This window comes from Meriones unguiculatus, chromosome 14, assembly GCF_030254825.1.
Source record: "Meriones unguiculatus strain TT.TT164.6M chromosome 14, Bangor_MerUng_6.1, whole genome shotgun sequence".
Lineage (NCBI taxonomy): Eukaryota > Metazoa > Chordata > Mammalia > Rodentia > Muridae > Meriones > Meriones unguiculatus.
In genome coordinates, this window is record NC_083361.1 from 76,119,446 (window position 1) to 76,142,751 (window position 23,306).

A 23,306-nucleotide genomic window follows, 5' to 3' on the forward strand; every position below is an offset into this window, starting at 1 on the left:
CCAGTCTCCCTTGATGGCAAAAGCCTTCTTTCGGCTTGCTCACTTTGTTTGTAAAGGCAGAGGACCTACCTCAGCATCATTCTGTGTGGAAGCAGAATGATCAGCAGGCATGTTGGAGGCGCCAGGAAGCAACGATTCCCTTCTCCCTCTTCCTGCCCCTCTTAGCACTGTTCCATCTCGGACTGAGAACCAGACCTGCGACAGTCCTTACAACAACCAATGCAGTCTGGCCCACTTCCTCTTTGACTTGCTCTTCCTGTTATCCTGGTGGTGCCCTGGCCTTAGCCAGTGTGTGGTTGTCACTCCCACCTCAGGGTGCTCTGATATCTTTATGGTGTATCTCTTCATCTTTCTCAAATTTTTTTTTTTTCAAATGTCATGTCAGTGAGGCCTACCCTGAGCAATTCCCCTTTCTCTCACATGATAATTCGGCTTCCTTTTCATCTTTTTCTTCCACAGCACTTGTCACCTTCCTACATGATACGTAGTTTAATTATTTAGGCCTTAAATTATTTTTTTAAGAATGACTTGTATTATTTAATTTGATCAGAGTCTTGTCAGGAAGCGTTTTCTGCCTTGCTCTTTGCCGCCTTTGTAGTGTGCAGAAGAGTGCCAGGCTCCCAGTTGGCTGAGTGAAAGAATGAATGAAGCAGTCACCTAGATCCTAGGTAAATGCCACTTGAAATGGTGGGAGCAGGCAAGGGTGTGGTACTGAGGAGTCTCAATGGCCCTCTGGGCAGCCTCTTCCAATTGGACTGGATGGAGACTTCTTACTACCCATCTAGGTTCCAGCCCCATGCTGCATCAGAAGAATCAGAAAATTGCTCTGTCTTGCTTCCATAAGAGGTGCTTTTGTTTTAACCCTTAAATATCCTTACACACAAGCACTGGTTAGCTTGCACACCCATCTCCCCCCTACCCCCACCCCAGCTTGGATCTGGGGAAACATTTCTGCCTGCGGCAGCCCTTCCCATTCCTGCTGTGAGACCACTGAAACTGTTTTTCTCATCCTGTCCCAACTCCTTGAACTTGGAAGCAACTTCTTCCTGAACCAGATGTCAGCACAAGGAAGGCTTCTCCGCGGACACAGTTCGAAGTCTGTGGCCTAAGTCTCCATTTCCTTGCCAACCTTTGGGATGCAAGGAAGTTGCTGTGTGGGAAGAAAGGGAAGAACTGAGGTGGCCGTATCTTTGTGACAGTATGTGTAGAAACTGACTGACTGACTGCCTGATTCAAGCACCATAGTTATTCACATTTGGAGACCCACAGTGAAACAGGGGCCTGCGAGCAATTAAGCACATGGCCTTGAGTATCTGTTCCACACATGCAGCTCCAGACTTGTTTAAAGACCCATCTATCTCTAAAGTCTTGCCTTGTGACTTCAGGTTTCACCCATCTTTGGGATACTTACCTCTCTTGTGACTCAGAAGTGCTGACTTGGGATGATGAGATGTTTTGAAACTTGCTTTCTTCCTTTCCCCGGTTTATATGTACATATCGGTAAGTGTTCAGAAATGAAGAAAGACAAGCTTCACTCCAGGCCCGGTGAAGGTCAGAGGGGCAGCTGAGCCATTTTAGTTCTGCCCACGGTGAGTTCTGCTGCATTGCAGAAGTCAGATCCACACCGGGGGAATGCTCCTCCCTGCACAGTGGCAAGCACTTAGGATCTCTATTTCCCAAATTTCCTTGACCCCCTCAGTTGCCTCACCCTGATCCTGCTGAATTCTAGCATCACTTTTTAGCCCGGAATTTCTCCACTGCTTAGGGTGGATTGTTAAGCAGTGACAGGCCTCTTTGTGTGACCCTCTGTCCGTGGTGTAGAATTGGGTAGAAGCATGTCTCTGACACTTTGACCGTGAGCTCAGGAAGCCAGCAGAACTGGTTTGATCAGCTCAAAAACCAACACCTATGGTCATTTTGTGATGCACCATTGAGCAGTGCTGACAGGAATTGCTTCTCATTGACTGGTGTTTGTTGTCTCATGGTCTTCCAGGTTAGGGATGCACCAACAGGGCTGTCTCTAAAGATGGTGATGAGCATGGCGAGACTGTGTCAAAGGCTGGTCCAGAGAGTATGCACCCAAGAAACGCTGCTGAAGACACAAGCAAGGAATGTGACTTCTTCCTGAGACCTGCTCATCATCCCATAGACCACGACTACCTCGAGGGACCTTCCTCTTAGGATTTTGATGTCATCTGCCTAAAACTTTTGCAGAGCCCAGGCAAAGACTTTTTCCACTAAATAAGATAATATTTCATTTTGGCATCCTATAATCATCCTGGTTGCAGTCTTTGCTGTTTTCCCCTGGGGATCCCAAGCTACATTTGTTACCATTGTTATTTTTGTGTACTCCTCACTCCAAAATGATTGACTTAAGCTTCTTGACAGAGGAGGAACAAGATGCCATTTTAAAGGTTCTGCAGCGGGATGCTGCCCTGAAGAGGGCTGAAGAGGAGAGGGTCAGGTAAGAGGCCAGAAGAGTGCTTGGGTGCGAGGGAAAGAGGTGATCCACAGAAAATAAGGCTCTTTTCTTTTTGGGCATAACTGGGGGTTTGTCTTGCAGCCTAAACTTATCCATTCCAATTTTAGGTTAACTTCCTGGACAGGACCTTTCCTCCTGATGTTTCTTAATTTATCTCTTATATGCCGGCCAGAAATAGGGTCTCAGTTAGAAACTTTAGACGGGCATGTTGCATGAACCTGTAGTTCGAGCTACTCAGGAGTTAGCTCACAGTTTGAGATCAGTGTGGGTAATACAGTAAGATCCTGCCCCTCAAAATGGAAACGCACCTCCATATGCCTTTGATTCAGTTTTTAAATGAGGCATAGAACTAGGCATGATGGCTCATGTCCGTCTGTAGTGCCAGAGTTTGAGAGGTTGTGTCAGGAGGATTGTCTGGCATCCAAGGCCAGCCTGGATGATCATAGAAAACCCCATCTCTTAAACAAACAAACAAAAACAGCAAACGGACTAACAGAAAAGGTACTGGAGAGGTAGTTCAGTCAGTCAAGTGCTTGCCACCTAAGCACAATGACCTGCCAGGCATGGCCACATGTGCCTCGAATCCCCTTGCTGGGAAGGCTGACACTGAGCATCTCTGAGGCTTCCTGGCTAGCCAGCCCAGCTGAATAGGTGGGTGCCAGGTTCAGTGAGAAAACAAGATGGAGAGCAATTGAGGATGAATACCTGCTGTCAACCTTTGTTCTTCACATGTCCCTGCACGTACATGCCCTGGCCACTCCCGCCCCCAATGCCACATATAAAATTTAAAAACAAAAAAAGAAGAACTGTAACTGGTAGTTGAGTGGTGTGTGTGTGTGTGTGTGTGTGTGTGTGTGTATGTGCGCGCACACATAGGAAAGGGTGAGGGAGGAGGAGAAGAAAGATTGAGATTAAGACAGTGTTGCTGTAAATTCTAGTCTGGCCTCAGGCTCAGGATCTTCCTGTTTCAGACTCATGAATAGGGAGGGGGTCTTACAGGCATGCATTACTATGACTATCTAACTCTGTATGTATTTTTATATTCGCTTCGCTCTCTTGTGTTTTATTTTTTTTTTGTAAAGAATCATGACCTAAGTTAAATTTTAATTCCTGACGTTTAAAAAATAAGAGAAGTAGTTCACAGTGGTGAATACTTTCAGAGCTTCTAGCGTTAGTTATAAGAGAAAATTAAAAGAGCCCTCCAAACAGGTCAAGTTTGCATTTGACTTGGGTCCTTGAAAGAAAAGTGTCAACTTGACCTACTGTCCTTTTTGAATGGAAGCCAAATATTCCCTGTCCACATTCCTACCACTTTCACCCATCTCCATGGGAGAAAGTACATTTAGAGCATGATGCTGGATGACAGGACTTAATTAGTCACTGTCCCTTCTAGGCCTGGGCCCTGCCACCTACTGTCTCTGTGATCATGGGTTTTGAAAGCAGTGAAAGAGTTCCTGAATGTAAGTTAGCAGTATTAGCTTACTGGTTTCCATTCCAGTTTTCCGGAAGGAATAATACTTCCTGGAACACCAGGACTACAAATAATAGATTTATTCGACTAAACATGAATGCTTTCTAAAACAACTCAATTCAATGTTATAGCATGCCTGGTTATTGCTACTGAGGACAGTAAATAAACAGTGTTCATCAAGGTAAAGGGGCTTAATATGCTCATTATTTCTCACGAATGTCCACTCCTTCATGCAGCCCAGCAATGGCATGTGAGTGATGACCCCAGTTCACTGCATGTGGGAATTTACTTTGTGAGAGGTGGGTGACTCTGCAGTAGTGCCCTGGGTCCTTTGGCAGACTCTCCTTGGGTCTACTGTTCCGGAGGGACCTCGTGTGTTTCTCAGGGTTCCTGGCACTGCTGTTTTATTGCTGTTGTAAACACACGATAGGAAGAAGCCTGGAGGTGGCAAAAGATGAAAAAAAATCTTGTGTCATCCCTAGATACTAACACTTCCTGGACATTGTTCTAAGTAGGCACCAAAAATTTCTCATGGACTTGACCACAGAGGGGGCCAGGACCTTAGGACTAGTGACAAGTGAGCACTAGAAAGGGCAGATGGTCACAGGAGTGTGGGCACTACTGAAAAAGCCTCATTCGATGTGCTCCACACAAGAAGATTCTTGCTCTGCAAGGCATTTGCTCCAAGGCAACGGGATTTGTAGGGATGACTGTGACTCTGTCCTGTTTCTGGCCCAGGTTCGTTCTCTAGCTTCTAAAAATGATCCCTTCTGGGCTTTGGCTTAACAGCTCCTTCGTAATCCTTCACAGTTTACCTTTCCTCTTCAGTCAGTCATGGCTTGATAGCTCTGGCAAGACTTGTTGATCTGCCTCAGTCATTTTACAGACAGGTAGGATGGCAAAGAAGGGAGAGAGAAAATGAGTTACCCAGTATCACACACCTGGTCAGTAAGAAAGCCATAATCTCAATCTACCTCTGTAGGTCTGTCGTACGCTGCTCTTTGAAAACGTCCCTCCGGAACTGAGCAATGTCAGTTTAGAAATGACACGTGGACCTTGGAGTCAAATCCCATCACCAGTAGTTAATCATCTGTGGTTCATGAGGGCAAGTCACTTAACTTTCTTTCTGAGGCTCAACACGGAGACCTAGAATGACAAGGTCCTGAGGAGGCCAGGGTTGAAAAAGTGCTTCTGAATCTTCCTGGCATGAAAAGGTGATGGGTACATCTGAATCCTTTTTCCCACCACGCAGAGTGGGAAAAAGAGTACAGAGGATGTTGGTTAATAGCTTGATTCCTTCCCCAAGCCTCAACTATTTTTAATACAGCAAAATTTAATTGCATATTTTATAAATGAAGAAACTACCCTGGAGAGTGATGTGAATGGTATCCGAAGGATGTTGAAAACATGGTCCTCGCCCTTCAGGAATTTACCATCCTATGGCTGCCTATGTCAATTTAAAGAATTATCAATTGGAAATTTGAAAAAAGTTTAAATTTTGTTCACTGTGTTTTTTTTTTCTTCATCATGTTCAAAACATGGTTTTACGGCTTCATTTGTCTTTCAGTGATGTATTAATTATAGTTAGCATCATTAGAAAAGTAATCTTGCCACTACTATCTATTCTGTAGGTATGTGGTGTGTGTGTGTGTGTGTGTGTGTGTGTGTGTGTTTGTGTGTTTGTGTGAATGAAGGCATGTGTATGTCATGGTATACAGACATAGGTCAGAGGAAAACCTTGAGTATTGCCTCTCCATTTCCGTTTGTTTTGAGACACAGTCTCTTTTGTGGTTCACCACTGCAGCTATCGGGCTAGGTGTCCTATGAGTGATTCTCCTGTCTTTGCCTCCCATCTTGCAGTAGAAATACAGAGCATGTAGATACATGCTTCTGTACCCAGTTTTGTGTTGGTTCTGAGGGTTGAAGTCAGATCCCCATGCTTGTATGGAAAGTGCTTTTCTCACCGAGCCATCTCTCCAGCCCTTTCCCATTCCTCTTTTGTAGCCCTGGCTAGCTTCAAATGGTGGTGATCCTTCTGCCTCAGCTTCTCCTGAGCTGGGATTCCAGTTGTGAATGACTTTCATATGTTAACCCTTTATGGCATTGGACATGCAACCCATCCCATCCCACAGCCATGGGTACGTCAGTGTAGAACTTTCACATTGTCACCTACAAGGCCAGGCACTGATTCAGAATCCTGGCCGGTGGGGCTATGTAGACAGGTTTACATTCTTACTGAAACAGGTTTGTCACTTTTCATGCATCTAATGCTTTGAGTTGCTCATGTCCAAATTTGTGCAAGACACTTTGGAAATGATGCAGGTGGCATGCCGCCTCCACACTGACTTAATGGGTAATAACAATGAGCATCATGCAGGAGACCCACCCAGGTCCTGAACTGCCCAAGCTATTAGTGTTAGAAAATGGACTTGGACCCAAGGCAATATCCTCGCAGGGTTGCATGTGGGAAGGTAGCCGCTCCAGGCTATTCTTCATGCCACATCTGTCTTCTGTGCTATTTCTACCCCAGTCATAAGCATTGGGCTCAAGTTACTGCCATCTTGTGTTCCTAACTCCCGAGTGGAGATAGTTGATAGGTTGGCAGAGAGGCAGACATCAAGATGGATGTTTTTCTCTTTCACCCGGCCCTCTGTCTGACTCTTCCGCTCTTGAGGGGAGCATTACTATACATACACATGTGTAATTTTAGACTTTGATGGTTTGAAAATGACACACTGCTGAAGTGGCGTTTCCTGTGCTTTGCGTCACCCTGCCAGCAGGAAATTGCTGCATATGTCTGTCTGTACACCACGCCAGCACCATGTCCCGACCCCCACAGGCACACAACCACATCTACAGCGATGGGCGTTTTTTTGCAGTAGATACCATCTCAACCGCCACCACATCTTAGGAGTCTCAGCTGCCTCTTTAGGATCCCGCTTTGTTTTAAATGAAGGCAGTTCTCATCGAAAAACAGGCTTCTGGGACTTCTGGTGGCGTTTTCCATGAAAGCAAAGCGGAGGGGAACCCGTGTTTGTCCTGGCCTGCGGCATCCAGGAGCGCTTCTCACGTGTTTTCTTTTGTTCTCAGAACAGTGTAGTCTAAGCCACTTCACCAGATGGGGAGACAGAGTGGAAGAGAGCAAGCAGCCTGCAAGATGACAGTTTTGCTGATCCAACAGCAAAGCTCATGTGCTTTTCCACTCTGTGCTGAATCTCAGCAGATTGTGGGGCTCTGTGATGTGCCTGCATCCACTCAAAATGAATTTCTTTTTTAAGGGCCATTTCAATTCACTTTTCTTTTTAGGTCTGTTGGTTTCCAAATTCTTCATCAATGCTTGAGTCCCTTGCTAGAAAGAATGAACCTTAGAATCCAAAGTCTTGCTAGGCTTTCTCGGACAGGAAGGGAGAGCTGAGAGTCAAGCTAACTTTTGGACCTGGCTCTGTGTTACCCTGGCCAACTCTCTTCACTTCTCTGGGCCTGAATTATCTTATTTAGAAAATCTTATTTAAGCCACACAATCTTGTTATCATCTTTCTCAGAATATATTGTGAAGTAGGAAAGGGAGAGGGAGGGAGAGAGGGAAGGAAAAAGGAGGGAGAGGGGGAGGGAAGAGACAGACAGACAGACAGACATGGAGAATGAATCCGAGCATCTCAGCTTCTGACCAGTCTACGGAGCTTTCCCACTCACATCTGAGTAGGTAGTGTTGATCACATCCGTGATGTCAGGCCTTTGTGGATCATGTTGAGGAGCTGGAAGTTGTAGGGCAGGTATGCACACAGTGAAAAGGAGGTGGGCTGAGGACAACTTTGAATCCAGTTTGCAAAACACCACTGTTCTTGTTTTTCTCTGTAAGTCTGTATACTCCCCATGTACTGAAAAAAAAAAAAAAAAAGAACACGGGCTATCAGGCCCAATCACTGTAGACTGGGTTCTATGTGTAACTCCAAGAATATTCCTGGTATATATGTTAGGAAATTACTGGACGACTAAGTAAACAAATGATCAGAAAAGGCTTAGACATGGCATTTAGCATACAGAGCAGGCACAATGGCCAACTTTTGCTGTTGATTAAGTTTTTTTTTTTGTGGTAGCAAAATCACAAGGATGAAATGACGTGCTGAGGTTAAAAGCCAAGCATGCCCTCGCCCGAGCAGAGACTGTGCAGAAGTCAGTGGGTAGAGGGGAGGACTGCTCGTGAGCACGACTCTCGTAGCCTGTGCTGTTTGTACACTCATCAGGCCTTGCAGCCCGTTATTAAGCTGAGAGGAGACCAGGGTCACAGAGACCTCCAAAGGCTCTGCTGCAAAGAACTTTGCAGTTAACTAAACAACTGGATGCTGGGTCTGAAGGGCAGACAGCACAGTGGCCTTTCTGGGCTGAGTGGTGTTCTCCTGCCCACCCGTCCACTGGCATTTACCTAGGCATCTCCTTTCTGCTAGTGTGCATGTGCAGAGAGTGTGGTGAAATGCTAACAGTGTCAGTGCCAAGAAAATTACTCTTTCCCCCTGTAAGTAGATGTCAGAAGAAAGGAAAAATAATAGAGCTATATAAATAGAAGAGAATATTTTAGCACCATCTCAGTGAGGTTTTTCAAATGATTGACATCTTTATGATCTTGATCTTTGATGTCACGCATATGGAGTCATCTACAGAATATTATAAGTGACCAAGATAGAAAAACAAAAAACAGTGGTTATCAAAGCCAGCAGCAATAATCATGTTAGGAAATACGAAAGTGGCCCTCACTAAATGTGAAATATTTCTTATCCTTTTTTCACTTTCAAACAAAAGAGCCAGAAATCCTGTCCTTACCATAATGCTTACCCAACTCTTATGGGACCCTGTGTCTTTGTGGGCATGACTCAGCCTCTGGGCTATTTGTGCACTCATCAGGGCCTTGCAGGCAGTTATGAAGTTGAGAGAAGACCAAGGTTGCAAAGACCTTCAGAGCCTCCACTGTAAGGTACTTTTCAGTTAACAAACAACAATCTCATGAAGAGAAACCCGAGCCCCTATGCTGGGAGGGTTTGTGGTGTGCTGACAGGTGACCGAATTTCATGTGTTTTTTCCTGTTCTGATGAGAGATGAACAGTCCTACCTCATCAGAAAACCCGGCCACTGTGGTGGGATCTGGTCCACTGAAACTTGGCAGCGATGGGATCTTCATTATCTCTTCTCTTACTCAGACTGTAGTGGCTGTTGGGAACTTTCAGTTGCTCAGTGGCATACTCACTCAACCAACAGTTGCTGGGTATCAATCCCGAGCCAGTCCCCGTGATTCATAGTGGGGCTATCAATGTGATAATGATGTAATCCTTGTCTTGAAGGGGTTTGTAGCCTCCACAGATGACTGAGTGAAACAAATGTGTAAACAGAGCCTTGGGATACTGTGTGAATGCTGGAGGTATTGTGGGAATAAGAAAAAGTGTGTCTTTGTGATGCTCAGACTGCAGAAGCAGCAGGAGGAGGAATACCCTGGACAGAGAAAGACATCCAGAGGTCACTGTCAAATTTACAAAAGCTGGGCTGAGTACTTCCAGGCAAGCATGTCAATGAATTATCTCAGAAGTCTTCAAGAGTAGGGCTTATTCCCCCAATCCATGCAGAGCGGTGTCCACCTGTCCACTGTCCTGTTTAGGCAGAGTTCAGGCTAAGCTCTGGTTCTATTTGGGAGAGCCTCAGCCCATCGTCTTTCAGTCATCCCTTTCTGCCCCTAACACCTACAGGTCACAGGAGAGTAGCGTCGAGAACAACAAGAAGTTGAGTGTGGTTTTGGGAGTGTCTTCTGGGAAATGAACCCAAAACGTCATTCTGAAGCCAGGTGGTCATATGGCATTCCTTTCCTCTGCCAGCACACTGTTTCAAAGTCACTAAGCAAATATATGTGGAATGAAGGCCCTCCTTACAGGAGCCCAGTCTGACCATGGAGAGGTGGAATTTTTTTTTTTTTTCCCCTTCTGGAATTGGACAGAAGGCCTTGTTCCTATTGGAAGGACAAAAATTAAGAACAAGAGCTAGCAGCTCAGCAGGGACTTCCTGCTTGGTCAAAAGCCTCTGGCAACGAGCGGCTATCAGAAGCATTTAATAAGGACCATAATCCTTGGGTGACTCAGGGCTGTGAACCGATGATGCTGTGCCTGTCAGGATTTGTAGATAGGCTGTCATGAAAATGTGTGGCTAAGGACTGTGATAAGCACTGCAGGGCAGAATCGCCTTTTTGCGGGTGATCGGGAGAGGGGAGGGGATTCTGGTGGAGTTTCTACGTGACAGACAAAGACCCACTTTTCTCAAGCATACTTAGGAAAGAAGGGTTATCCTTGCTAGTCCCCCCAGCTCCATCCCCATTTCCCAATGTAGCTGCACTGTCCTCATCCCAGCCCAGCCACCACGATGGCCCGTTCACGTTCTCTGACTAATGCAGACTTGCACGTAGATAAGGGGCATCTAAGCTTGAAGGAAAACCGTAAACCCGCTTGAATTTGTGCAACACATTATCTTTCGGAGTTCGAAGTTTCTCAAGGACTTTTATTGAATTTTACTCCGAGTGTATCTCTATGAGGAAGAAAAGCTTGGTTTGGAAACCTCATTTGATTGACTGGAAGGACATAGAGGTTAAAAGGGTCGTTGATTAGAACATTTTTCCAACCAGTATAAAAATAGGGATGTTTTAGGAGGGCCTCAGTTAGTTTGCTCTTTAGGTTTTAGTTATCCGGTGAGTATGAATGATTACAGAAGCTTTAAGCAATCTCTGAACCTTCTCATTTTAGCCTGTCTCAGCCCATGGAATTTCATGGCCCCTCTATTCCCAGCCTTCCTGGAAAATCTCCGAAAAGCTTGTTTCACTGAAAGGGAAGAACAAAGAGACTGCCTGTCACACACGAGCTGTCTAGTGAACGCTTAGACACCATCCAGCGGGTGCAAGCATGGTTTATTCGGTTTAATTTAATTCTCAGAGAAACCCTGTGAGGTGGGGTAGCTACCCCATTTTGTAGATAAGGAAAATAGCCAGGGATGCTTTCTCCATTTTTTTTCTCTCTGGTATGCCTGTTTGAAGAAGTGAATCTGCTCTTGAGAGGTGTCAGGCAGAGTGGTTAAAAGCTCCTGATGCTCTTGCAGAGGACCTGGGTTCAAATCCCAGCACCTATAACTCACAAGTGTCTGTAAGTCCAGTTCTAGAGAGATCTGATATTCTCTTCTAGCATCTGTGGACAACGCACGCCTATTGCACATTTACCTTACACTCAAAACATTCACACATATAAAATAAAAATAAATAAAATCTTAAAGAAACATGGTTGGCCTATCTGATTAGGTTTTTTTTTTTTTTTTTTTTTTTTAAGCCAAAGCAGAACGTTTGTAAGTCATCTGGGAGGAATGTAGCACATAAATTAGTAAGAGTTTCATTTTGCCTGGGTATTTACAAATTTCTTCACAGTGCCACACAGTGATTCCCATCAAAGTCAAGTTCTTTTTCTTTTGTAGACACTTGCCTGAAAAAATTAAGGATGACAAACAACTAAAGAATATGAGTGGCCAGTGGTTTTATGAAGCCAAGGCGAAAAGACACCGGGACCAGATCCATGGCGCTGACATCATCAGAGCCTCCATGCGAAGGAAGAGGCTCCCCGTGGCAGGTGAGGTCACAGCCAACGTTTGTTTGGGAAGGGGGGAGGGGAAGCGGGTGACCCCTCACTGAAATCTGCTGAAGGGAGTCAGCCACGGGAAGGCTTCGTTGCTGTACTGCCTTCTCCCTCAACGTCCTCTCCTCTTGAATTCAGATGGATGATGATGGGACTAAGATGGCTGGCTATAGAGGAAGACAATTCTTTGGGCATCACATTTAAATGTGATGATGAGGACTGTGCACGCCTTTCTTTGGCTTTGTGTGTGTGTGTGTCTGTGTGTGTGTGTGAGTGAGTGCACGTGCACACGTGCACATGGGTTTGCATAGATACACCTGCGGGTATACACATGTGTGCCAAGGCCAGAAGTCATCCCCTGGTAGCTCTTTAAACGTTGGTGCTGGGCATCAGACCCAGGTCCTGATGTCTGCATGGAAAACACTTTAGCAGCTGAATCACCTCCCCAGCTCCTTCTTTGGCTTTGAATTCCAGAAATTCAAAATTCTCTGAGTAGCACAAAAGATTCGGACAGAAATCAGGTTTCATATTCAACAGTCTTGACATGTGGTTCTTTAATCTGCCAAACACATTACTTAAAGGACTATAAGAGTTCACTTAGAATTCTTTTTATTTCACCACTTCATTTTGCCTGCATGTTTATAAATTTCTATCCAACTAATATCTATTCAACTCAAGATCAGCCATTGTAAACATCTAGGTATAGCTGATACACACACAAAAACATTATCTTTAAAGCGTTTAATGTATAACAAATGTTAATGATTTGTTTTTTAACTCTAGCAGCAATTTTATAAGGTCTACTTTTCCTGTAAACTTTATCGGGCACCTTGGGTTGACTTTCCCAAGGTTATGATGACATATAATTGCTAAATGGAGGAGCTGGGATTTCAGATTTTTTGACTGTGTCACACTGCAGTTAAGGGCTGACCTCTAAGTGTGGAAAGTGAACTGTCTGCCTGCAGTTCTCTTGGTTTTCAAGCATACTCAGGCTGTAAGACATCTTGTGTGGTGCTGGTTATTACTGTGGGCTCCATTTGCAATCAGAGATGCTAGACGGACATATGGTAAGACCAGCAGCATATAAATTCCACCATGGAAAGCATTTAGAAGTTGGAGCCCCGGTGTGGCTCCATCTTAACACTGATGGAAGTATCCTAGACATACAATGCGGCCGGAGGTAATATTCTTGAGTTTTTTGATTTTCAGTTTACAAATTTACAGACTTGGAAAATACCTCTCGCCATAAAGCATAATGTTCACAAAGAACTCAGTGTAGTTCTTGGTCATTAATCACCAGTCAGTTGATGCTAGTTGTTACAGAGGTTCAGAGAATGCTGAGTGTCAAGAGGGAGAAAAGGTTCCTGAAGACACAGCATAGAGGTTTTATGGGGACCATGACACCTGGGTTGTGTGTTGTGGAGAATTTAAAATTTGGATTTATAGAGAGACTATGGGGTAGGAAGGGCACCAGAGTGGAGTGGGATATCCTGAATTAGGATCATTCATCTATCTTTGTACTCAGAGTCATGTGTTATGTTTGTCCCATTATAGGCATTTAGTAAATAGGGATCTCAATGATTACTTTCACTCTGATGTCACTTGGCTAAGTATATCCAGTCCTGGCTCTAATTCAGGTCAGTTAGAACTTGGCTTCAGTGGTCTCTAATGTACCTGTACATTTAAAGGCATTCCTATCCTTTCACAGTAGACTGGGAAGAAGGCACCTGAAGTCAGGGACCATACTGACTTCTTTCATAGCTATATTTTTGGTTCTGAGACCCAGTGGGTCATCTTGGTACTTGGAAGGCCGAGGTTCGGGTTTGAGCCCTTACTGATAGGAGCCAATAAGAAGGGTGGAGAATGTAGAAGTGAGAGATAACTTTTCTGTCTTTATTGTTTCCTGTTTCAGCTGAGCAGAATAAGGACACAGCAATGAGGGCAAAGGAGAGCTGGGTAAATAATGTCAACAAAGATGCTTTCCTTCCCCCAGATCTAGCTGTTTTGGAAGACCCAGAAGACGACACAGCTCCAGCAGGACTAAGGTGAGACACAACTTGTGAGTTTTGTGGTTTGCTGTGCTATGCAGGCAAACGTGGGCTTGGGGTTCAAATGCAGGAGCAGAGTCACGGGTGTGAGGATGGGTAACATTTTGGGGGGGGGAATTCTTGGCTCCAATGGGAATGGAATCTGTACAAGAATCTTTCCTACCTGCCAGGATTTCCACTAAATCTCAACCCTGGAGTCAAAATATTAACTGGTTGTTTCTTCCAGGTTCAGGAGTGGAAGGTTTCTATTTGTACTGAAGATTGTCTTAGGGTAGGGTAAAGAGGTCCGGGGGTGCTACAGTTTATTTCAGGGGACAGATAGATCGTAATCAGGATGTTATATCTGGTGCATCCAGAGAGACAGGAAGGATAAAGACTGGCCAGAAGTGGTTCTAATGTCTGCAGGACAGTGGGCATGTAGCAGACAGCAAGTATTTCTTTAAAATGCAGCCTCCTCTGTATTCCGGTTTTGACATTTGGATGTTTTTACCTGGCATTTGTATGCCTTTTCCAGGAAGCCAACTGTGGGGCTGTGTTGCTCTCAGACTTTTGGGGCTTTATCAGTTGATTTAGGTACTGGAAGATAACTCTCGTTAGCATCTTTCTCTTGGGGTTACAGTCACTGCCTTTTGGTGGCCTCGGTGGAGACAGCTCACTTCAGAACCTCATACTGGAATGAAGTCAATGTTTTTGATGCTGGGACACATGGAAGTCCAAGACCGAGGCCCTGTGGAAACAGAGATATTTCCAGCAGTTTAAAGGCAAAGAAGGATGTGTGTATAATACAGCTAGCAATAGGCATTTCAGAATCAACTATGAGTAGCTATGCCACATGAGAAATGGAATACTGACTCTAATAAGGAGTCTACTAATTACCTACTTCCCATGAGTGGTGGGCCTCACTGTTGTTCTCTGGAACCATTGTTAATATTCTGTTTCATCTATGTTGGTCTGCCATGTTGGCTCAAGGTTAAGGTGCTTCGATAATAGCTGATGATTGATATGTGACCTTAAAGTAATACTGACTTAATTTCTTAAGCTTTTACTTCTACAGATAAATACCGAGACTAATAATCTTCTAGTAGGGTTTTTAGGAAACCAAATATATAGTAACTATAAAATTCCTTTTTAAAATTAATTAATTAATTATTTTAACATTTGACCACAGTTTCCTCTCCCTCCTCTCCTCCCATCTCCTCCACATACTTCTGCTCCCCACTCATCCACTCCTCTTTTGTTTCTCTTCAGAAAAGGGCAGGCCTCACATGGATAGCAACCAAACGTGGCATACCAGGTTGTAGTAAGACTAGGAACAGTCTCTCCTATTAAGGTTATTAAGGGAACCCGGTAGGAGAAAAGGGACCCAAAAGCAGGCAACAGAGTCAGAGATAGCTTCTGCTACCACTGTTAGGGGTCCCACCGAGCTACACAATGGTAACAAATATGCAGAAAGGTCTAGGTCAGTTCTGTGTAGACTCCCTGGTTGATGGTTCAGTCACTGTGAGGCCCTATGGACCCAGGTTCGTTGATTCTCTGGATTTTCTTGTGGTTGTCCTTGACCCCTCTGGCTCCCACAATTCTTCTTCCTCCTCTTCTGCAGCATTCCCTGAGCTCCGCCTAATGTTTGACTGTGTTTCCATCAGTGCCTGGATGAAGCCCTTCTGAGGACAGTAAATGTAGACTTCTTAACAAGCTCATAGCATGTAATAGGTGCCAGGAAAGTAGGGATGTAGGCTCTTGAATGTAGCATTTTGTGAAACCCAGGAACTTGGGAAAGACTCTACGCAGACTCCTTGCTGTCCCTCCCCCACCCTCACTGCCTGCTCATGTCCCTGATGAAAGCAAGTCCTTGCTTTCTTTTTTAATTTATTCTTCTTTTGTGTATTACATCCTGACTGCAGTTTCCCAGTCCTTCTTCTCTCTCCCCTTCCCCCCAGATCCACTCCTCCCCAGCCTCCCTTCGGAAAAGAGCAGGCCTCCCAGGAGTATCAACCAAACATAGCATATCAAGTTATAATAAGACTTCTATAAAACAGCAACAACAACAACGAAAGATGAGGCCAAACTATTAGAAACCCTGGTAGAAAAGACAGTCATTTAGGCACATGACCAAGGATCTGGGAGCAGACATGTTCACTGTCAGCAGAGAGAACAAACACCGCTACAGAAGAGGCAAGAAGACAACCTGGGGCACCAGAGGCAAACGGCTCATCCCGCTGTTTGGTCAAGCCCCATCTTCCCACCCTTCCTCCAGACTCTCATTCCATCTCAAAGGACTTAAGAGGCAAATATGCTCACCTCAGTTTTCTCATGCCCCCCTCAGGATGGTGGGCATTCCTCAGTCTTCCTTACTCCCAGGCTATTATAAGGCATGTGATTTGAATATGCATTGCCTTCTGTGGCCTCAGACAGGTGTTTTAGATCTTACTTGTAAACAGATTGCCTTATGAGGACGTTGTCAGACCAACTGAAGTTAAAGTATGGGAACGAGGCAGCATTTCTTAGGAAGAAGAGAAATTGGCAACTTCCAGGTGGCGTTACAGTTATACTATCATATAATGTGGATTGTGTGTGGTTGAGAAGGGTAGTGCGCAGAGGCCAGGAACATCAAGGCTGCTTTGCTCAGTAAAGGCCAGTTCTGTGAGACTTGGCATGGGCAGTAATCAGTCAACCGTACACAGAGCTACCTTTGACTTCCTCCTTTCCATGTCAGAGGCCACCGTTTTCCTTGCTATCAAGCTTCTGCAATGCTTCTCACTCGTGCTTTTTTAACCTTTGTGAGCTGGGAGATGGGTATGTTCAGTGTGCTTTGAGCCCTGTATTTCTAGACTAAGTGATTTCCAGTAGAATGACTCAATGCCTGTCAATATTTTCTTAGCTAGGAGTGAAGAGTTGGGGCATGTAAGACTGGATAGCACAGTTTCTTTATTAGGCATGGTGGCAAGATCCTTTGTTGCACTGTAGCCATGAGACTGCGGGGGCCACTCATCAAGTTAAAGTGCTGTGGGTGGTCAGCAAGCAATAAGGCATGGGCAGCCACCCTCGTTTTTTATGGACTCACCGCTGTGCACGGCTATAGCATGAGGAAGCTCGGAGAGGTTTATAAACAGAGCACTGTCCCCTGCAGGGAAGCAGATGGAAGTCTGGAACCCAGGAGCTATAGTCCTGGTCACTAACTTAGCTGGATGGTGTTTTCTGAACTTCATAAGCTATGGTGGAGGACCTGCTTCATTTTGTTTTTTAAACGTTGATTTATAAATGTCACAGGCTGATGCTTTCTGTAAAACACAGAAATGAGATACAGAAGAAAAAAAGCATCCAGTAGACCGTCTACTGGGCCTTTTGACAAATTGCTATAAATGGTCCCTAGCACGTACTCTCAGTGCCTTTACTTACGCCACCATGAATCAATGCTAAGCAGCTTATGGATTGCCAGTTGCCCATGGACTCCATATTGAAAGCATATCATATTCCTTCCTAAAATTATCACTGAGCATGTGCACAACAGGCCACAGGATACAGCTTAGTCAACATGAGGCCTACAGAATGAAGACAAGAGAGGCTCTTTCCTCTGTGGGTCAGAACCTGGCCTGTAAATGAAGTGTAACGTATTCAGTTATCTGAGATAATGATGTATTCCATGAAACAAGTATGGGGCCCCAGGTCTGAGAGTCTAATAGGTGTCTGCTGATCAGGGCCTTTAATGTCTTTGCTGCAGGGACTTCTTTGGGTTGAATTACAAAGAATACTTGACCTTGGAAGCTCCAATCTTCTTTTCTTTACTAAGCAATCACCTTCCTGAAATGTGAATCCGAATGTATTTGTGCCATCCAGGCAGAGAGGCCAGGTGGTCCTCAGCTGCTGTGTAGCACAAAGAAAGTCTAGCCAGGCAGTAATCAGATGTCTGAGAGGTCCCTGCCCTGGTACTGTGAAAGCTTTATTAGAAAAATTATCAGGACTGATGGTTTCTAAGAGTTAAGAGTTGTTTTGTTACAAGCATCTTCATAAATCTCAGAGTCCCAGACAAGGCAAATCCCTAGGAGGGCCATTGAGGGTAGTGGTTACCCCAGTGTTTTCATATTATGTAAGAAAAAAGCCCAACAATTAAATCTCATTAACAGAGGTCAGTGATGACGTTCATTATAGCCAGGGAAACACTTTGACAAATATGAGCCACAGGGAAAAAAGTTAGGAGATATAAGTGTGTATGTTAAAAAAATAAAATAAAATAAAAAGAGCAAAGAGAATGTAAATGGTATGTGTGGTAAAGTATAATCACTAATTCTTTTTTTATGATTTAAATATTTTTAAATTTTATTTTATTTTATTATACTTTTTTATTTTATTACACTTTATTCACTTTGTATCCCCCCATAAGCTCCTCCCTCCTCCCCTCCCGATCCCACCCTCCCTTCCCCCTTCTTCACGCATGCCCCTCCCCAAGTCCACTGATAGGGGAGGTCCCCCTCTCCTTCCTTCTGATCTTAGCCTATCAGATCACATCAAGAGTGGCTGCATTGTCATCTTCTGTGGCCTGATGAGGCTGCTCCCCCCTCAAGGGGAGGTGATGAAAGAGCAGGCCAATCAGATTATGTCAGAGGCAGTCCCTCTTCCCATTACTATGTAACCCACTTGGACACTAAACTGCCATGGGCTACATCAGTGCAGGGGTTCTAGGTTATCTCCATGCATGGTACTTGGTTGGAATATGAGTCTCTGGGAAGACCCCTGTGTTACAATCACTAATTCTTAAGTTGCCTACATCTACTTTTAGGATGTGTTTGGAAATGGCATAGTTAAATGTCCATCTTTGTGAGTAATTCAGAGCACCTGTTTAACATCTTGCTAATCCCTGATAGAGTCAGTAGTTCTCTAGAGGCACGAGTTCATTCTTCATTCAGTAGTTACTCATTCAGCCAGCACTTTCAGTATTTGTCACATGGTAGCAAGGAGTTCAAAGATGAATAAGGTCCCCACTCTCCCCTTTTAGGAAGCTACTCTCTGCATAAGGGGCTGGTAGCAGTATTTACTTTTTACATTCATTAATTCCACGCTGGATATTGAACGCAGGCATCATTCATGTTAAGCAAGCTCCTTTATCACTGAACTACAGTCCCCGTGAAGTTTTATTTCATTTTATGTTATTTTTATTTGAAACAAAGTCTTGCCAAATTGCCCAAGTTAGCCCTGAACACACTCTGTGGCTTAGACAGATCTCAAATCAGTGATTCCCCTGCCTCAATTGTTTGAGTAGTTGGAGTTGCAGCCCTCAGTTTCCAGGCCCAGCTGGAAGCAGTATTGAAAAGGCTGAGGACATAGCTGGCATCACCAATTCTGTTCACCTTGGGGCTGGAGTGGAGGGACCGCAGGGGCTTTCTGGACATGGTCTCATCTAGGGTGATTCTTGAAGGATGGTGAGACTACATTAGACGTAACAGTTGGATAAGATAGGGGATTCTGATAGGTCCTGGCTTGTTGGAGAGTGGAAGTGGTCTCATGGTCAGATGTGAATGGTGGACAAATGTATGGGTGAAAGAAGCTAGAAGAACGAGAATGCATCCAAGAAGCTAGACTTTTTTTTTCTTTTTCTTTTTTCTGTCAAGCCACAAGGAAATACCAAATGATTTTCTTTTCTTTATTTCTTAGAGCAATCCTATGGCAACTGTGTACAGAACTGGGATAGATAATTCGATGGAGTTGTTGTAGCTGTTTGGGTGAGAGATGTGGAGAAACGAATGAGGCAAAAGATAAAGGACAGAGCATGACAGATCTGTAGATCATTAGAAAGACACTGTAGTATTGATTAGGGACACAGAAATCCCCAATGATGCATACAGAGCATATGGGTGACCTGATTAAAGATTCTCAGTGTGGTCCTCATGTGTATGCTTATTGTCTTTTCCTTCCAGGATCCTCAGGAAAAGGGACTTTTAGTACACTAAATTACTCTTAGTTCTCACATAGTGCCTAGCAAACAACCTCTAAAATGAACAAATAAAGAAAAGTGAGTGAATGAGTTAACAAAATATGAATTGTTAAATAAAGACTAAATAATGAGGGAGGAGTGGATGAAAAAAAAAACAAATCAGTAAATAAATTAATGAATAAGTGAAGTGGTTAGAACTCCAGGTGCTAAGCAGAAAGAAAGAGAGTAAAAGGAAGGAAGGAACGAAGGAAGGAAGGAACGAAGGAAGAAAGGAAAGAAAGAAGGAAGAGTAAGAAAAACCTAAAACTATGGGTAATAATGAAACCAACAGCCTCCAGCCTGCATCGCTTTGTTTTTAAGACTTTCTTACTTGGAAAGTAGAATAGAGAGAGGATCAAACGTGAGCCCACTGTAGGTCAACTTAGACACTGTGCTGTTTGTGAGGACGTGGATGTATCCAGTAACACCAAGTGTGTGTGTTGGGAGCACTGATGATCAGAGAAAGATGGAAGAAGGAGGTTTGCCCTCTTAAATCTACGTAATCCCGAGACTGGAACACTGAAGATGGAAAACTGGAAGGCATGGAATCAGGAGGGAAGTTGGCTGTGGTCAAGATGTACTTGTCCATTAGCTGAAATTTCTCTGGAAAATGTTTCCAAAATGAGTTGAGGTTGACTAGGGTTCACTATGGTATTTCATTCCCCTACACTGAAACATTTTCATCTGAGGTGGTGAGGAAATGACGTGGTTAACTTCCCAGCATTCCATTCACCTTTGGTTTGGGAAGAATTAGATGTTCTTTTGTGTATCAGCATAGAGAACCAAAGTGTCAGCCTCAGTGTTTGTGTTTCACTAATGCTCACTCTGTCACCAACCTCCCCTTTACCCTCTGTGGAAAAAGAGCCAATAAATCCCAACTTCATCTTCAGCTCTGAAATACTATTGTCTTTTTACATGAATCATTTCTTTCCAGGAAGGCTTTTGTATATATCTCCTTCTACCAGAAGAATTAGATATTTGCTAAAACCCCCAGTAATAGGATCAGTGTAAGATAGAAACTTGTTCTTGAATTAAAAAGGGATGAGCCAATCAATGAGACAGTGCATTTGAGAATTCCCTCAGCCCCTCATAGGATATCTGGTTATAATAAATTTCATTTCTAAGATGCCTGGCCCACAAAACTGTTTATATTGAGCTCTCAAGAGAATACTTAATCTTATCAGATCTTAGATTTACTCCACTCAGTTATGGTTGTAAAAGTTCTATAAGCACATCAAACTGACTCAGGCTTAGATGGGAATATTTGTGCTCAGCAAGACTATCATGTGTGGAAAGCAGTGTGTGTGCTCACAGAAACACTGCTGACTTGAAAGGCTTGAAGTATAATTTCTAATCCACTCCCTTTGTTTGCCTCTGGGTTATTGCTCCATGTTTGTTTGTTTGTTGAAGCTTCACTGAGTATCACTGAGTACCTCCACATGCCAACCCAAGTACTAGATTATGGGGGAGACACACAACAGTAGCCTCCAAGAAACTTAACACCCCAAATGACATTGAAATAACTTTTAAAATAAAAAATAATCATTTGTAGTTCTTTTTGGTTCTAGAACTAAGATTGACATTTAGTAGTTGGGTTTTTTTTTTTTTTTTGGTTTTTTTTTTTTTTTTTTTTTTTTTTGTTGTTGTTTGGTTGGTTGGTTGGTTTTGGTTTTTTGAGACAGGGTTTCTCTGTGGAGCCCTGCCTGTCTTGAAACTTGCTCTGTAGACCAGGCTGGCCTCAGACTCACAGAGATCTGCTTGCCTCTGCCTCCAGAATACTGGGATTAAAGGTGTCTGCCACCATGCCCAGCAACATCTAATATTTTAATCATCTTAATAAGCCAGTTTTGTCTAAGTGTGATTTCAGATATCACAGGCCCTTTTTTATGTGGAAAAAGAAAGCTGCAGAGCACAGGCTGTGGAACTTGGCTTTCTTTCCAGTTTAAAAATCTCATCATGCTGCTGGACATGGTGGCTGGCATCTTTAATTCCAGCACTGAGGAGGGAGAGGCAGGTGTACCTCTGTGAGTACAAGGCCAGCTGGTCTACATTGAGAGTTCCAGGACAGCCAGAGATACACAGTGATACCCTGTCTCAAAAAAATAAAAATCTCATCTGGAATATAGTGACTATATTCATAACACAGTTTGCCTTTCTCTAGGAGGAGTGGAGTTCTAAGGGAAAATACACAGTATCTGGCCATAAAGAGGTTATAACCTTAGGAAAGATATTGTTTCTGTATAAAGATCTGATCTCATGATAGCAAGCAGTACCAAGCAGGGAGCAACTTCTTAATCCAAAGTCCCAATAAAATGTGTCATAATGAGACAAATTATGCTACAGGAGGTGAGGTTTGGATTTTGCTTGAAAATGATAGGGCTGATTTTGGCAGATGATGAGGTGGGGAGTTGAATGGAAAGAGCCAAGAGTCACGTGACTAGGACAACTGCTTTGTTTGACAAGAGAACTCCAGAACAGACTTCAGTGAGGGAGAGACTGGCTTTATCTCTAGTGAGGAGAGTCATCTGGATGTACAACCTAGGCCTCCAGAGCCTGGGGACACAGGAGCTGAATTCCCAGGATGCAGGGAAAATAGTAGAGAGGTCCTAATTATCCTTTTGGGGAATGGGAAGGACCCAACCTCTGTTTGGCTCAGGCCCTCTGATTATCCAGCTGCTTTACTCTCTGAGGAGATCATTTATACTGAACCAGGCATCTACTGTACATTGTTCATCATATTTTGTACTGGTACTTTTTATAAGTAATTTATTACATTTACTTCCCCTTTCCTCCCTTAAACCCCTCCAATGTATTCTCCTGTTCTCCTTCAAATTGGTGAGGCATTTTAAATGTGTGTGTGTGTGTTCCTAAATACATAAATGTAACCTGTTTACTGTTGTTTGTATGTATATGTTTTCAGGGTCAACCATTCAGTATTGGATAACTAATTGGTATACTCTTCCCTGGGGCAAGATTCTCTCTTGCTCTCAGCATTCCTTAGTTGCTTTGTGTAGGGTGGCATTGTGTAGATGGGCATTGTGTAGGGTGGGCACTGTGTGGGGTGGGCACTGTGTGGGGTGGGCTTTGTATGGATGGGCTTTCTCTTGTCTGTGTTAATATGTCTACTGGTGATGTTCTTGTTCAGCTCACGGTTAGTCAGACACATGGGTAAAACTTTATTGGTATAGCCTCTGGCATTTCTAAGAGACAATCTTATAGCAAACTTCCTTTCTGTCTCTTACAGTCTTTCTCTCTTCCACAATGATCCTTGAGTCTATGGTGCAGGAGTTGTGTTGTGTATATATCATTTGGGACTCGGCTCCACAATTCTGTTATGTTATGATTTTCTTTAATGGTCGCAGTCTGTTGCAAAGGACCTCACTTGAAGATGAATGAAGAATAAATACACTTATCTATGGGTATAAGGACAAATATTTAGAATGTAGTCAGGAATTATGCTAGTTTTATATAGTGACAGTTGTAGGTTTTCCTCTGAGATCCATGACTTCACAAGCACTGGGAAGTTGGCTGGGTTTCCACTACTTGCCTCCTCTTAAAATGGCACTGGAGAGAAACTGCTTCCTAATTCTAAGCTGTTGGCCTTTCATTGTGTGAATACCAAGTTCCATTGGTGGCCATGCTTCTTGTTTGACACGTTGCAGTTACACAACTTAATTTGACTTTGTGTCCACCT

At 43.8% G+C, this 23,306-nt stretch overlaps 1 protein-coding gene across 30 annotated transcripts in view; it reads left to right on the forward strand.

Moving 5' to 3' along the window:
- Sytl2 (synaptotagmin like 2) overlaps window positions 1-23,306 on the forward strand; it is a 107,463-nt gene that overhangs the window by 40,858 nt on the left and 43,299 nt on the right. For 21 of the 30 annotated variants that reach the window (XR_009585626.1, XR_009585625.1, XM_021644075.2 and 18 more), the window contains exons 2-4: window positions 1,994-2,464; window positions 11,442-11,593; window positions 13,512-13,644. Coding sequence is in view for 28 of the 30 variants with exons in the window: in XM_021644075.2 (XP_021499750.1) it covers window positions 2,364-2,464; window positions 11,442-11,593; window positions 13,512-13,644 (386 nt within the window). In the remaining 2 variants the exon portion in view is untranslated. The remainder of the gene's footprint in view (window positions 1-1,993; window positions 2,465-11,441; window positions 11,594-13,511; window positions 13,645-23,306) is intronic. The other 9 variants (XM_060367510.1, XM_060367539.1, XM_060367521.1 and 6 more) reach the window with 1 other exon arrangement.